The sequence below is a fragment of the Rhinoderma darwinii genome, chromosome 2 (genome assembly GCF_050947455.1).
Source record: "Rhinoderma darwinii isolate aRhiDar2 chromosome 2, aRhiDar2.hap1, whole genome shotgun sequence".
NCBI lineage: Eukaryota > Metazoa > Chordata > Amphibia > Anura > Rhinodermatidae > Rhinoderma > Rhinoderma darwinii.
Window position 1 is genome coordinate 88,877,488 of NC_134688.1, and position 15,864 is coordinate 88,893,351.

The 15,864-nt window shown below is 41.7% G+C and overlaps 1 protein-coding gene across 4 annotated transcripts in view; it reads right to left on the reverse strand.

Annotated features, from left to right (window-relative positions):
• Positions 1–3,247: 3,247 nt before the first annotated feature.
• The window catches only part of LOC142742299 (gametocyte-specific factor 1-like), a 49,349-nt gene continuing 36,732 nt past the window's right edge, over positions 3,248–15,864 (reverse strand). For 3 of the 4 annotated variants that reach the window (XM_075851885.1, XM_075851886.1, XM_075851887.1), the window contains exons 8-11: positions 9,282–9,370; positions 8,614–8,659; positions 6,406–6,430; positions 3,248–3,497 (exon numbers count right to left, since the gene is read on the reverse strand). In XM_075851885.1, the coding sequence (XP_075708000.1) occupies positions 8,619–8,659; positions 9,282–9,370 (130 nt within the window). In that variant the 3' untranslated portion in view covers positions 3,248–3,497; positions 6,406–6,430; positions 8,614–8,618. The remainder of the gene's footprint in view (positions 3,498–6,405; positions 6,431–8,613; positions 8,660–9,281; positions 9,371–15,864) is intronic. The other variant, XM_075851888.1, reaches the window with a different exon arrangement.

The window sequence follows — 15,864 nt, forward strand, 5'->3', positions numbered from 1 at the left end:
TAAGATGATATTTTGTCCCATGTGACCACTAAGGCCAATCACAGGCTGCAGCAGTAACATAGGACAAAACCTTGTCATCTCAGATGGTCGGCAGGGATACGTCGCTATAAGTCACCGGGGAGGGAGAGTATGGCATTTTTTTTTAATCTCCTCTCCCCACTTTATTTTAATATGTAAAATAGTGGTCAATGCTCACAAATAGCCGCTATTTTGCAGATTAGTGCGCTGCGAGCCCCAAATTTCGTATTTCAGCGAATCCAAAACTTTTGGGTGATTCGGACCGAGCTCAATTTGTGCCGAATTGGTTTGCTCATCTCTACAGTACATGCTTGCTCTCTTCTCATCTAAACACGGATATTAGAAAGTGAGCACTAGAGGTAAACACACCATTTGAACAAGTTTGTTTACATTTTTAGAACCCTTTATAAAGGGAAAGGTAACTAACTTTCGATACCCCCAGAGGTCAATTTTCAGACTCGGCCTGTATTCAGTGCAGAATTGGAGCAATCTAACATTTTAAAACCTTGCTTTATACTTTTCCTCTATTTAGCATCCACTCCTGGATTTGGATTGAAAAAACATGCAGAAAGACACTAAATCTGCACTGTGTGAATACCGCTATAGGGGGTCAAACTGCACCCACAACTTAAAGAGGATCTGTCCCCAGATTATAAGTGCCCTATCTCCTACAAAATCTTTTTTCAAAATAAAAACCACTGTTATCTACATTACAGCGCCGATCAATTTCAGCCAGGACGCAATGTCTATTCACACTCCCGGCAATTCGGTAAAGTTTCTTGGCGACTTACTCACACAGAACGGCGTGATCTCGCGAGATCACACTGTGCAGTCACATACTCCCACATTAACTTTACTGAAGTGTCTTGAGAGTGAATAGACATCACCTCCAGCCAGGACGCGATGTCTATTCACACTCCCGACACTTCGGTAAAGTTTCTGTGAATGACAGCACCGCATGATCTCGCGAGATCATGCCGTGCTGTGTGAGTAAGTCCCCAAGAAACGTTACCGAATTGCCGGGAGTGTGAATAGACATCGCGTCCTGGCTGGAGGTGATGTCTATTCACTCTCAAGACACTGCCGTAAAGTTAATGTGGGAGAATGTGACTGCACAGCGTGATCTCGCGAGATCACGCTGTGTTGCGAGTACTGCTAAAAATGAATGGAGAGAAGTGTATGACGCTGATCGGTCAGCGTCATACACTTCTCTTTACAACGCCCAGTTGGTAAAAAAAAAGTAAAAACACGCCTAGTTGTCTATTAAGAATCAAATTAGTATAAATCTAAAATTGTGCATAACGTGCTCAAAATTTATAGTTTTTCAAAATAAAAAAAAACTTGTTATTTACATTACAGCGCCGATCACATTATGTAGGAGATAGGGCACTTATAATCTGGTGACAGAGCCTCTTTAAGCATTAGAACATGTTCCAGATGCATTTATTTAAAGGATATGTACACCTATGAAATAGTTTTTCTTTTTAATAAGAAATGTCTATTAGTATGTTTGTGCAAAATTCTAAATACTTTTTATTAAAAATTATTTTTACTTTTTGAGATACAGCTGCTTTGTATCCTGTATACAGAGCAGCTGTACCTTGCGCTGAGACCTGAACCCGTCAGGTCAGCAACACTAACGGGTTCAGTGTCTGCGTGTCTGACACGCAGGATCTACCGGTTATCGATCACATCTAAGTTATGAACGTTACAAGTATTTTGAAAGTTGCACTAAACACGCAAACATTGTTACAAAAAAAACACACGATTTCAAAAGGTGTACATGGCCTTTAAAAGAAAATAGCCACAAAGACAAACCAAATCCCTTTAACCATCTGTTAGGGAATAAACTCGAAACGGTCGTGCTTTGAAACATTTCCACGTAATTGAATTAATCATCTCCTCAGGTCATGAGCTTTTATATTACTCTTTGCGACTGGGCTGGATCAAAAGAAACAAGCAGGTTAAACATATGGAAAGGAAAATATTACATTACACGTGTTCTTAAACAAAGGCATAAACCTTTTATCACAAACCAAAAATCAATTATTGCCATTTCTAGTTCACTGCTTGCATTTGTGACAACCTTTGGCCTTCAGAGGACATGACCACTACAAAGAAGCCCCTGGAAAATTAACAAGGTATTTTTGCATTCTTAGCAACATGTACATAACAGGAAGGATAACCGTATTCCTTCCTCTGAACTCCATATACCTTTTCCTCTACCCCCTAACTAGCTTTGCTGAATGCAGTTGAAAAGAATACCAGTTCTTATGTGAAACACTTAGAATATTTAATATGCGTCACTATTTTGCTATTGTGGTAAAAAAAAAATTCAGGCTGGCACAAGAAAATACGCCATTAAAACGGCTAATTGCTTGGCTTCAATAGAGCGGGTCAAGTACATTATGATAGTACATCAGCAGAACCATGTAGAAGAACAGAAAATACAACCGCAACATAGCGAGGTTTTAGACCCTGCAGCATCATTATATTGCAAAACAAAAATCAATAAGGAAAAACGTAAAAAAAAAAAATCCCCTAAAATTTTATAAATAAAACAAAGCATTAATTCTAACACTTATTGGCTGGGTTAGATGGTGACAATCACAACAGGACACATTCTATGACTCAATCCTTCTGCATCATTAATGATAAATAAACATGCGGCAGATTTGTTGCAAACATTTGCGTGTGAATATACCCTAACTGGAATCGCTACACTCCAATGGACGGGTACGGCAACGTCACTTTACCGTTTAGCGCGTTTCAAGCAAACATCACATGGCAGTGTCTACAGCCAGAATCAAAAGCTCAAAATTATACAGGTGGAGATACCTATACTGGCTTACAAACATGTTTAACAGAAAATGGTACATCCCAACACAAATTGCTATAGGATCGCTTATTTTGCTTGCATGTCATGACCATGAATTATATGTAACATTAGCTTACAGAACAACAACATGCATGTACCCTGCTCAATTCTAAACGAAATAATCACATTACAGTTGCATACAACTCCGTTTTCAAAATCTGAAAAATATTTTATCTGAAGTACATGTGACTAAGGGCTTGTTCACATCACCGTTGGCTTTCCATTCCGGGGTTTCGTCTGAGGTTTCCGTCGGATGAACCCCGCAACGGAAAGTCAAAGTGAAACCACAGCTTCCGTTTCCATCACTATTGATACCAATAGTGACGGAAACGGAAGCTGTGGTTTCAGTTTGACTTTCCGTTGCGGGGTTCACCCGACGGAAACCTGGAACGGAAAGCCAATGCTGATGTGAACAGGCCCTAAGGTTGCTTTTGTGGTAAGTCCATCAGTCGTGTTAAGCTCCAATTATGCAGTGTGGCCCTGAAAAATGATTTGGATTCTCCTCCAAACACATAAACCGCAACTGATTTAAAAGAACAAATTTGAACGTTAAACTAAAAAGGGCTACAGGAAGATCAGCCGCCACCTCAGGTCCACGGGTCTGAGAAAAAACAAAAATTAAACTACAATTAACACTGCATCTTAAAACTTCCTCACATATATGCACTAATAAATATATACATACAAAAAAGCGGCACTCCAATACTGTGACGAAAACAAAGTGGGGTGTTTAATTCAGTCCAGCAGCACAAAGATCCCACTGAGACGAATTGAAAAGTTGCTACTGGGGTGAATTAACCCCTTAATGACCAGCCTATTTTTTGCGTTTTTCCATCGTCGCATTCCAAGAGCTATAACTTTTGTTTTTTTGTGGGACAAGTTGTATTTTTTCCGAACCACCATTTTGGGGTACATATAATTTATTGATTAACTTTTATTAACTTTTGAGGGGGGATGGAAAAAAACCCCCATAAATTTCACCACATTTTCTTGCGTCTTAGATTTACGCCATTTACTGTGTGGTATAAATAACAACTTTATTCAGCGGCTCATTACGATTGTGGCGATACCAAATCGATATAGATTTTGTGTTTTACCACTTTTATTTGTTTTTGTGTCGCCATGTTTTAAGAGCCATAATGGTTTTATTTTTACGCCGATGCAGCTGAATGAAGGCTTGTTTTTTGCGGGACAACTTCTAGTTTTTATTGGTACCATTTTGGAGTACATGCGACTTTTTGATCACTTTTTATAAAAAAAATTTGAAGGCAGGATGAACAGAAAACAGCAATTCTGGCATTGTTTTTTATGGTGTTCACCGTGCGGGTTAAATAACGTAATCGCTTTATAGGTGGGGTCGTTATGGACGCGGTGATACCAAATATGTGGAATGTTTTTTTTTAAAAAAAAAATGTTTTTCCATATTAAAGTATTTTATAAGGGAAAAAGTGGGTTTTTAAATTTTTGGATTTGGGATTTTTATTTAATTATTAACTTTTTGATAACTTTATTTTTAGCCCCACTAGGGGACTTCACTACGCGATCTTCTGATCGCTTTTATAATACACTGCAATACTTCTGTATTGCAGCGTATTATTGCCGGTCAGTGTAAAACGGTCAGGCACCTGCTAGGTCATAGCAGGCATCCACTACCGGCAGACCTGGGGGCCTTTGTTTGGCCCCCGGCTGCCATAAAAGTCACTGGCACCCTGCGATTGCAATTGCAGGGTGCCGATGGGGTGAGAGAGGGAGCACCCTCGCTCCAAAACCACTTGGATGCGGTGCTTGCTATTGAGCGCCGCATCGAACGGGTGAGATCGATGCTGAAATCTATCCCACCCGTTAGTGCAGGTGTCCGGGTGTCTTTAGACCGCCCGACACCCGCTTTAGCCGGCACAGGACACCCGTGCCAGGCTTACGTCAGAGCGCCGTGAAACGGCATATTGGCGGTCGTTAAGGGGTTAAAACACACCACTTTTTCTTCACAACACTGGAGTGCTGCCTCTGTTTTTTTTTTGCTATTGGAATCTTTTTGATTCATAGCCCAAGTCTGGGAGGATTGATTTGCACCCAACCACTGACGCTGTGCTTTCTTTTTCTTTGGACAGACAGACAGGGACAGGCAGGCAGAAACACACACACACACACACACACACACACACACACACACACACACACACACACACACACACACCTCAACATTGAAATTGCAACACCAAGGACAAGCCGAAAGGCTACGCAAATCGAGGAAGTAACAGGTGTCGCTAAGATCTGTAAATGATCACATTTTCAAGCACTGAGCTCCAATCTGTGACATGTGGAGGGGGCATAAAGGCCAGATTAAAGGCTCCGTCACCAGTTTATAAGTGCCCTCCGACCTAATCTGATTGGCGCTGTACTATAGATAAGTGCTTTTTATTTTGAAAAACAATCATTTTTGAGCAAGGTATGAACAATTTTAAATTTATGCTAATTAGATCTTAATGACCAACTGGGCGTTTTTTTACTTTTGACCAAGTGGGCGTTGTAAAGAGAAGTGTATGACACTGACCAATCAGCGTCATACACTTCTCTTCAGTTCAGCCCAGCTTCTTTCACTGCACAGCGTGATCTCGCGACATCACGCTGTGACAACTTCCTCCCACAGGCTCCTCATCGGAGCCATGGAAGACTGGGCAGACATGGCCTACAGCCGCTGCAGATTCGGATAAACGCCCTGGCACGGTTGGAGGCGATGTCTGTTGACTTTTCACCAGGATGTTACCCAGGCTGCGTGGCCTAAAAGTGCTACCATGGCCTGCAGCCTCTCTGGACTTAATAGAGCAGTTAATCTTGATGATTTGCCTGCCCAAGTGCATTCAGCGTGGCATAACATTCCTCAGACTACCATTAATAACCTCAATGATAGCATACGAAAGCGTGTAAGTTCATGTATTTCTGCGTATGGCGCTCATGCCCGATACTAAATAAATCAAGATGTTTGGAATATTTTGTTTTCATTTTATCATTTGCATATCATTAACATGTCTACCGATCCGATTTCCGAAACTTTTCCTTCTTGGTGTTGCAATTTCAAAGTTGAGGAGCATATGTAATAAAAATAAAAACTATAATTTTACATGTTAGACCTTATAAATGAGTACATTTGCAAATAGTTGTTAGTACTAGCTTAGAGTAACTGCAGTTTTATAAACTTTTTGACATCATAGTGACATGTCAGAAGCTTAAGATTGGTGGGGACCAGTGCGGAGACCCCCACCGATCGCTAAAACGAAGGGGCAGAAGCGCTCAGTCAACGATGCAGCCTGCCCACACGCCTTACGAAGGCCGCGGTACTGACCATATATTGAGGAACCTTCAATAAAAAGGTAGTTTTACCCAGAGACCTGGTTAAAACATTTACATCTCATACTTGCGGTGGATGGGAAAGGTTATCAACAGAAATGGAGTCATGGGATAACCCATTTAAGATACCAACTGTGCAGACCATGACAAAAATATATACTTACACAATAGTGAATCAAGACTTGTTATCTGTAAAAAGGAGCAGAATGCTAGGTTAGTTGGTACAAAAGTCAAACACTGGACGGTTTCTGAAAATATAGCTTTTGTTTACATTGCTGCTCAAACAAGATGAGAACTGACAGGACATTAGATCGATATAGCTCGATCGTGCCGATAGACACAATCACCATGCAGTGACAAATATTCCTGATTCTGAGACTAAAATCATAGAATTACCAAAGCCTCAATGTTTTCCTACGCAAAAAAAAAAGGTAATTGGAGACTGTAACAATCAACGTAAAAGGTTCGGCACGGTCAGTTTTTTGTTTTTTTTTTGCAACAGTCTCTTGAAATCACTGCGAACAATTCAACAGAATATTTTTTTTCCCGTCTCCCCACGCCCTTGGTTTCCATATAGGAACATTCGGGTTGTGGAAATGACACCATTTTAATGCACCTCATATGACCATATGTCACCATCTACCTCTAGCCTTATGAGGTATGAAACCCCAACAGTGCCGTTAAAGAATTTTTCCACAAAAAAACAAAAAGAAGGCCTCATACAACTACATTGACAGAGAAATTGGAAGGTTATGGATCTCAGAACGCAGGGATGGAGAAAAAAAACGGTGTCCTGAAGGTCTAAAATTACGCGTCACACGTGTCGGACTGTCATATTGCAAATCAGACAAAAATTCCTACATGATCCGCAGCATTTCTGCAGTGGATCTGCACGAGGGTTGGCACCATTGTCATGCCATGGGGCTAATCCACATCTTTTCCGTGCAGGAGGAAACTATACAAAGGCATATAGACAAGGCACTGATACACTGTCTACAAAGTGGTATTTCTACGCTGCCATCTAGTGGGAGAATCTTATAATGCATAAGTCATTGCAATACATGTTTGAGAAGTTAAAGTATTGCTTCCATACATCTGAACTATATATTAAAAAAATCACACTTTGTGGAATGGGCCTTCCTGGTCCAGTTTGCAAAGCATGAGAATTGTAAGAATGGAAGAGACACATGCAGATGAGGGGCTTTAACGGGTTGCCGACACAGGACGGGTACTTCGCGCAATAGGACAAGTATTCTCGTCCTGTGCGACAGCCAGTGTCCGCGCGCAATCGGGAGCGGGGCAACGGCTGTAATACACAGCCACGGCCCCGCTCTAACGGCGGAGAGAAGAAAAACCTCTTCTCTCCGCTGTGAACCCCTTCAATGCCACGATCAAAGCTGACCGCGGCGTTCAGAGGAGGGGGGACTACCCTTTGATAGAGTCCCAGAAAATCCCTGTGACGCCCAAAACTTGTATGGCCAGACAGCCCAGGGTCCATTGAAGGACCCCAGGACTGTCTGAACATATTTACTGTTAGGGCAAGTCAAAAAAGCTGTGTAAGGGCTTGTTTTTTTTGCGGGTCGGGTTTATTTATTTTAGTTATTTATTGGTACTATTTTGGGGTACATGGGACTTTGAGCACTTTTTATTCTATATCTTGAGGGGGGGGGGGTGACAAAAAAAAATAATGTGATTATGGCATTGTTTTTCGTAGTGTTTACCGTGCGGGAAAAATAACAGTTTCATAGTTTGGGTCATTACAAACTCAGTGATGCAAAATATGTGTACTTTAACGTTTTAATTTTTTTTCTATAATAAAATATTTATTTCTTTTTTTACACCTGCAGCACCAATCGCTGTAACCGTGTAATGTATTCCAACTGTCAGTGTGAGGTCAGTCACTGTGACCGTAAGCCTGTGAGGACCAACCATAGGCTTCCATACATGGCAGACCCGGAGGCCGTTATCACAACAGCAACCCCCACGATTGCATGGGGGCTTCCCATGTGCTACAAACCCCCTAAATGCAGCGATCGCCGCATTTAAGGGATTATTTGTTGAAATTAGAAACAATGAGCCGCTTATTGGCAACAGTGGAGTGTCAGCTGTCGAGGACAGCTGACCTCCCGATTCACACGGTCGCCGACCGTGTGCACCAGGAACCGTGCAGTAACTGTACGTCCTGATGCGCTAAGACATTGGCCACCAGGATGTACAGTTGCGTTGTGGTGCACCTAGGGGTTAATGCTGAAGAATTGTGGCGGATAAACAGAAGTTCTACCCGCGACACCACGCAACCAATAACAGGCAATTTAAAAACTGTTCCAAACAGCATGAAGTTGCAGGTTTTAGCAGCGTCGATGGTGCCTCACCCATGTTATAGGGACAGTCCCCATTGACAAGGGTAATTGTAATGTCCTGTATAAAAAAAAAAAATACATACATTTCCAGGAGGAATTAACAAAGAAAGGAAAGGGCACAATGCAGTTATGAGAAAATTTGCCCTTGATATCTTATTTTCTAGAAAAATGCACGTTTTTACTAAAACAGACATGTCAAAAGAGCTAACTATTTTACAAGGCGTCCCACTTTCACTGAGAATTTTTAGTTTTAAATAATGCAGTAGAATGCCTCTATATTAAATGGTCAGTAAAAAAAAAACCCAAAACCAGGTAGGCACATATTGTATTAAGAGGTTCAATACTCGGGATCTTGGCTATCGCTGCAGAAGAGCAGCGGTCAGTCCAGCGGGTGACGACAGGGCACGAGTGCTGCCGCACCATCGTTGTGCCGTAAATGTTTAACACAAGTGTGCTAAACCACTCCTGCCTGTAACATACATTTACAGCACAGTGGGTTAAGGAGTTACATAATATATGTTTAAAACAAAACATTTAAAAAAGGTTATATAGATCATTTAGGCACTAAAAGTTATAGCCATACGATAATTGCAAAAACAAAAAAAAACAACCACAACAAAACCATGGTCTAGATCTCCTGCTCCACCTAATTTCTGGTATTTTCACAAACAGTTACTCACTTATTTTCCACGGCAGGACATAGGGCAGAGATTTAGGGGCACGTAGATTAGAACCAAGACTATTTTTAGGATCCATCAGAGTACCGGTACTGCAGAACAAAGACAAAACAAGCAAATTATCACAAAATAGAGAATCGGTAACACAATTCTGAAGTAGCTCAGTAAAAAGCTTATAGGCTATTTCTTTGAGTAGCCTTCAATGTCATTGTCACAGTTGGGTGGACGGTTCCTTTTAAAAGTAAGAGGCAGAAGGCCTATTTGGGGTCGCCTCATTCATAGTTACACTTAGAGGTTTTCAATGCGACTTGTTGGCTGCGGCTCTCATTACCCTTCAGTCAGCGGATCCGTTGGGGGGGTAAAAGTCGGACCCCCTTTGACCTGATATTGATGACCTATCTTAAGGATAGGCCAACAAATAAAAGTCCCGGAGAACCTTTTAACCCCTTTTTCAAATCTGACATGTTTCACTTTATGTGGTAATAACTCCGGAATGCTTTCACCTATCCAAGCGATTCTGAGACTGTTTTCTCGTGACACATTGGACTTTATGTTACTGGCAAAATTTGCTCGATACATTATATTTAATTGTGAAAAACACCTAAATTTTGTGAAAAATGTCAAAAATTAGCATTTTTGTAAATTTAAATGTATCTGCTTGTAAGACAGGCAGTTATTCCACACAAAATTGTTGCTAATTAACATCCCCCATGTGTCTACTTTAGATTGTCATCATTTTTTGAACATCCTTTTATTTTTCTATGACGTTATAAGGCTTTGAACTTTAGCAGCAATTTATATATCTCACATTTTCAAGAAAATGTCAAAAGGCTATTTTTACAGGGGCCAGTTCAGTTGTGAAGCGGCTTTGAAGGCTTTATATATTAGAAGAATAAGTCACCCCATTTTAAAAACTTCATCCCTCAAAGTATTCAAAACAGAATTTAGAAAGCTTAACCCTTTAGACATTTCACAGGAATTAAAGCAAAGTAGGAGAAATTTACAAATTTCCTTTTTTTTTTTGCAGAAATTCATTTTTATTGTAAGGCCTCATGCACACGACCGTATTTTTTTCCTTCCGTAAATACTGGCGTAAATACGGGTCCTTGGTCACACGTATTCGACCCTTATTGCACCAGTATTTACAGGCACGTTTTCAATGCAAAAATTACACTACACTAATCGGCAGCCCCTTCTCTCCATCAGTGCAGAATAGAGAGAAGGGGCAGCCCTAAAAGAAATTCATACTTACCCGGCCGTTGTCTTGGTGACGCGTCCCTCGTTCGACATCCAGCCCGACCTCCCTGGATGACGCGGCAGTCCATGTGACCGCTGCAGCCAGTGATTGGCTGCAGCGGTCACATGGGCTGAAACGTCATCCCAGAAGGCCTGACTGGAGGAAGAAGCAGGGAGTTCTGGGTAAGTATGAACTTTTTTTACACGTTGATCTATATTGTGATCGGTAGTCACTGTCCCTGGTACTGAAAGTTACTGCCGATCAGTTAACTCTTTCAGCACCCTGGACAGTGACTATTTACTGATTTTGCCTAGCAACGCTCCCGTAATTACGGGTGCATACACGTAGTCACCCGTAATTACGGGAGCCCCATAGACTTCTAAGCATACGGGGAGGTACCCGTGGCCAATAGAAGTCTATGGGCCCGTAATTACGGGCATTTTTACGTTCGTGTGCATGGGGCCTAACACAGAAGGTTTTAACAGAAAAATGCAACTCAATACTTATTGCCCAGTTTCTCCAGTTTTTAGAAATATCCCACATGTGGCCCTAGTGTGGTAATGGACAAGCACCGGCCTCAGAAACAAAGGAGCACCTAGAGGATTTTGGGGTCTCCTTTTTATTAGAATATATTTTAGACACCATGTCAGGTTTGAAGGGCTCTTGCGGTGCCAAAACAGTGGAAATCCCCCAAAAGTGACCCCATTTGGGAAACTAGACCCCCCCCCCTCAAGGAAATCTAGGGGTATAGTGAGTATTTTGACCCCACAGGTTTATTGCAGAAATTATTGGAAGTAGGCCGTGAAAATTAAAATCTACATTCTTTCAAAGAAAATGTAGGTCTAGCTAATTTTTTCCCAAGGACTAAAGGAGAAAAAACACCACATTTGTAAAGCAATTTCTCCCGATTAACCACTTCCCGCGATTGGGCATAACTGTACATCCGGAATCAAAGTGATTTCCCGCACTCGGGTGTACAGTTACGCCCAAGCTTCAAACTGTCACCATGTCAACAGACATGGCGACAGCGTCCTGATCGCAACTGTCATAGACAGTTGCCGAGCAGGACTAGCGGCACAGGACCAAATCAGAGTGGTCCCGTGCCGGCAAGAGCTGTGCTAGTCAGTACTGACAGGCCAATCACAGTGCAGGAGCAGTGTTTTGCCAGAATCTCCATCTCTGACAAGCTCATTCCTGTCAGAGAGCTTGTCAGAGTCGGAAGCAAGTGAAAATACAGTGAAGATTGTTAAAAAAAAAACAAAAAAAAACCAGCGATCTGCCCAGTTTGTGCCCACTAACCAGTGATCACCCCCTTTGGTGCCCACTGGTTAAGAAAAATATCTAATTATATAATTTCAGTCCCCCACAGTGTCCTTCTGTCGTGCTGTGATCTGTGTCCATCTATCACCTACCCGGTCGCCATCACCCTGCTGTGTCCCTAGATTGCCCACTGCCCGAGATCCCTGTTAGGTAGCAATGCCACGTCTCATTTAGTTTTTCCCCTGTTAGGTAGGGTACCCTTACTAATTGAATACAGCAGGGTTGCTGGTCTGTTCTCATTCCACAGTTGAGTAGCACAGTTTATTTTTTGTTCGTTAGATAGGTAGCAATTATTTAATATGGCCAAAAGAGTCTTCACAGCCGAGGAAGCGTATCAAATGATGTGTTCTGATACGGACAGTGCGAGTGAAGGTGAAGAGCAGTTCGTGCTACCATCTTCCTCTGCACCCAGTGACTGAGTCTGCACCCGTCCCCGTCCCCCCCCCCCGTCGGCGCAGAAGAGCCGTAGGTCCTGCTCTGCCTGAGCTGACCTGGGAAGCTGCGGACAATTATACCCCCCAGGTGCCTGAATTTACAGCCCGCTCAGGCATTAAAATTGAAACTACAGGTTTCAGCCCCATTGATTATTTTAACGTTTTTTTTTTCCCTGACACCCTTTTAGATTTAGTGGTCCAGCAGACAAACATCTATGCGGAAGAGTTTATCGCCCAGAACCCTGACTTTTTATGGGAGAAGCCAAAATTGGACCCCCACAAGCCAAGTGGAATTGTGGAAGTTTTGGGGCTTATTTTTAAGTTTTGGTCTCATAAAAAAGCCCAGTATTAGAGAAGATGGGTCCCCTGATATTTTATATAACACCCCCCTTTACCGCACAGTAATGACAAGGAAGCGATTCAAAGCCATCCTAAAGTTCCTGCATTATAATGATAATTGTCAGTGCCCAACCCCACAGGACCCACATTTTGATAGGCTGTATAAAATAAGACCATTAATTTCCCACTACTCCCAATTTTTTTCCCAAGTTTATACCCCCTAACAAAATATTTCGGTGGATGAATCATTAGTGAGCTTCAAGGGTAGACTGCACTTCAGACAGTATCTACCCAATAAAAGAGCCTGGTACGACAAATCTCTACAGACTCCGTGAAAGTGACACCGGTTACACCTACTCTTTTAGGGTTTATGAGGGGGAAAGACTCCCGTATAGATCCCCCAGAATGCCTCCCCTTCCTAGGAATTAGTGGAAAGATCGTATGGGATCTTATCCATCCTTTACTTGGAAAAGGATATCAAAGTTCTCTCGTCCAGATCCTCATTGGCTGGCGGAACAATCCGCAAAAATCAGAAGGGCCTCCCCAAAACTTTGTTGGGTCAGATCCTAAAATTAGGAGAAAGCAGAGATGTCTGCAGCGAAATCTGCTCCTCCTGAAGTATAGTGGGGGAATTACTCGCTATGATTCATGATTGCACGAGGGATCGGCCCCTCTAAAAACCAATTAAGTTGTGGGACTATGCCTAAACTTTATGACTCATTTGTTATTGTCCGTCTATAAATATCCGCTGCTGATAAGAATAAACTAGAAGTATTTCCATAGAGTAACGTGTCTCTGTGTGTATTTGCTTCTCCGAGATTCTAATTTGGAGCTGGATGGAACTCAAGGTGTAGTGGGTTGCTAAATTGCGCTCACAATAGGGATAAAAGGGACGTCCTTATACCGACCAGCACTCATGACAGCAGAGGCAGCCTTGTCCCTGTACGCGGATCTATCACCCAAGTTCCCAAACCATTCTGCGTACAGGAGTACAACAAATATATGGGTGGCGTTGACCTGTCTGACCAGGTTATAAAACCATACAGCGCCATGTGCAAGACCAAGGTATGGTATAAAAAGCTGTCTGTGCATCTTACACAGATGGCTTTATACAACGCCTTTGTCCTCTACAGATACGCCAGCAGTGGGGATACGTTCCTGCAATTTCAGGAAAAGGTCATCAAGTCCCTGATATTTGCTGACCAGGAAGGGGAGGGCAGTTCATCCGATTCTTCCGTCAGCAGGATAATTCCCGATCAGCATTTCCCCACAGAATGCCCCCCCAACTGAAAAAAAACAGAAGCCCCAAAAAAATGCTGTGTGTGCGCCCAGCGAGGCATTCGTAAGGACACCACATACCATTGCGAGACATGTCCCACAAATCCCAGCTTGTGCATGAAACAATGTTTCAAAATATATCATACCGCCTTAGATTTTTTATTTATTTATTCTTCATTCACCTTTTCGTTCTCCCATATTGGCCATGACCAATTATAAAAAAATGTTACTGACCAGCCCCATTTAAAATTTGTAAAAATACACCTAAAACAAAACTAAAAATTCTCACTAAACCCAAAGAAGTGTCCTTCTCACCTAGGTTGCAAATCTGGGTGAGAGGAATAAATCCAGATGAGATTGGTTGTTTCAGCAAATCTTTTTTTGCTGAGGCCTTTGATTTATTTTTTGGGCTGGATTTTATGGAATGGTGGGTAGGTTGGTAGTGGGACCTGCCATTCCCTCTCCCTCCATTGCGGGTTTTCCAGGTTGTCCTCCTTAGTTACTAAAATTAAAGTATTTCTTATACCCCTAGATGAATACCTAGAGGGTTGTCACTTCACAATTTAAAAATTCTTACTATACCCCTAGATGAATACCTTGAAAGGTGTTACATCACAATCTAAATTTTCTCACTATAGCCCTAGATGAATTCTTTGAGGGGTTTAGTTTCCTAAATGGGGTCACTTTTCTGGGTTTCTAATGTTTTGACACCCCAGAGCCTCTGTTTTCATGACACAGGGCAGTAAATGCCATCGTAGTAGGCCTCAGATCTTGCATGGTGCTCTTTACCTTCTGAGCCCCGCCACGTGCTCAAACAGCAGTTTATCTCCACAAATGTGGTATTACCGTATTCAGAAGAAATTGCGTAACAAACTGTGGGTGCTTTTTCTCCTTTAACCCCTTGTGAAAATTATGAATTTGGGGCTAAAGCAACATTTTCTTTGAAAAAAAAATCGAAATGTTATTTTTTTACGAAACACCTGTGGGGTCAAAATGCTCACTATACCACTTGAAAAATTCCTTGAGGGGTGTAGTTTCTCAAATTGAGTCATTTTTGGGGGGTTTCCACTGCACTGGCACCTTTACAAATGCGACATGGTGCAGAGAAATCAATCCAGCACTCCAAAAGCTAAATGGCGTGCCTTCCTTTCAGAGTCCTGCTTCTTGCCCAAACAGCAGTTTATGACCACATGTTGGGTATTTCCGTACTCTGGAGAAGTTGCTTTACAAATGCTGGGGTGCTTTTCCTCATTTATTTGTTGGAAAAAAATAAAAATTCTGAGGTAAAGCTACATTTTAGTGGATAATAATGTAATTTTTCATTTTCACTGCCCAATTCTAATGAAATCTATGAAACACCTGTGGGGTCAAAATGCTCACTACACCCCTAGATGAATTCCTCAAGCGGTGTAGTTTCCTAAATGGGGTATTTTTTGGGGTGTTTCCTTTATTTTTGCACCACAAGACCTCTTCTAACCTGACATGGTGCCTGAAATATAATTTAAGAAAAGGAAGGCCCAAAAATCCTCTAGGTGCTTCTCTGCTTCTGGGGCTTTTGTTTCAGTCCAGTAGCGCACTAGGGCCACATGTGGGATATTTCTAAAAACGTCAGAATCAGGGCAATAAATATTCAGTTATCTTTCTCTGGTAAAAACCTTCAGTATTACAGGAAAAACGGATTAAAATGGAATTTCTGCAACAAAAAAAAAATGAAATGTGTAAATTTACCTTCCACGATGCTTTAATTCCTGCGAAACGCATAAAGGTTTAAGAAACTTTCTAAATGCTGTTTTGAACACTAAGAGGTGCCGTTTTTAAAATGGGGTCATTTGTGGGTGTTCCTTATATATAAGGCCCTCAAAGCCATTTCAGAACTGAACCCTAAAAAAATAGGTTTTTGAAATTTTCTTGAAAATGTGAGAAATTGCTGCTAAACTTATAAGCCTTGTAACGTCCTAGAAAAATAAAAGGATGTTCA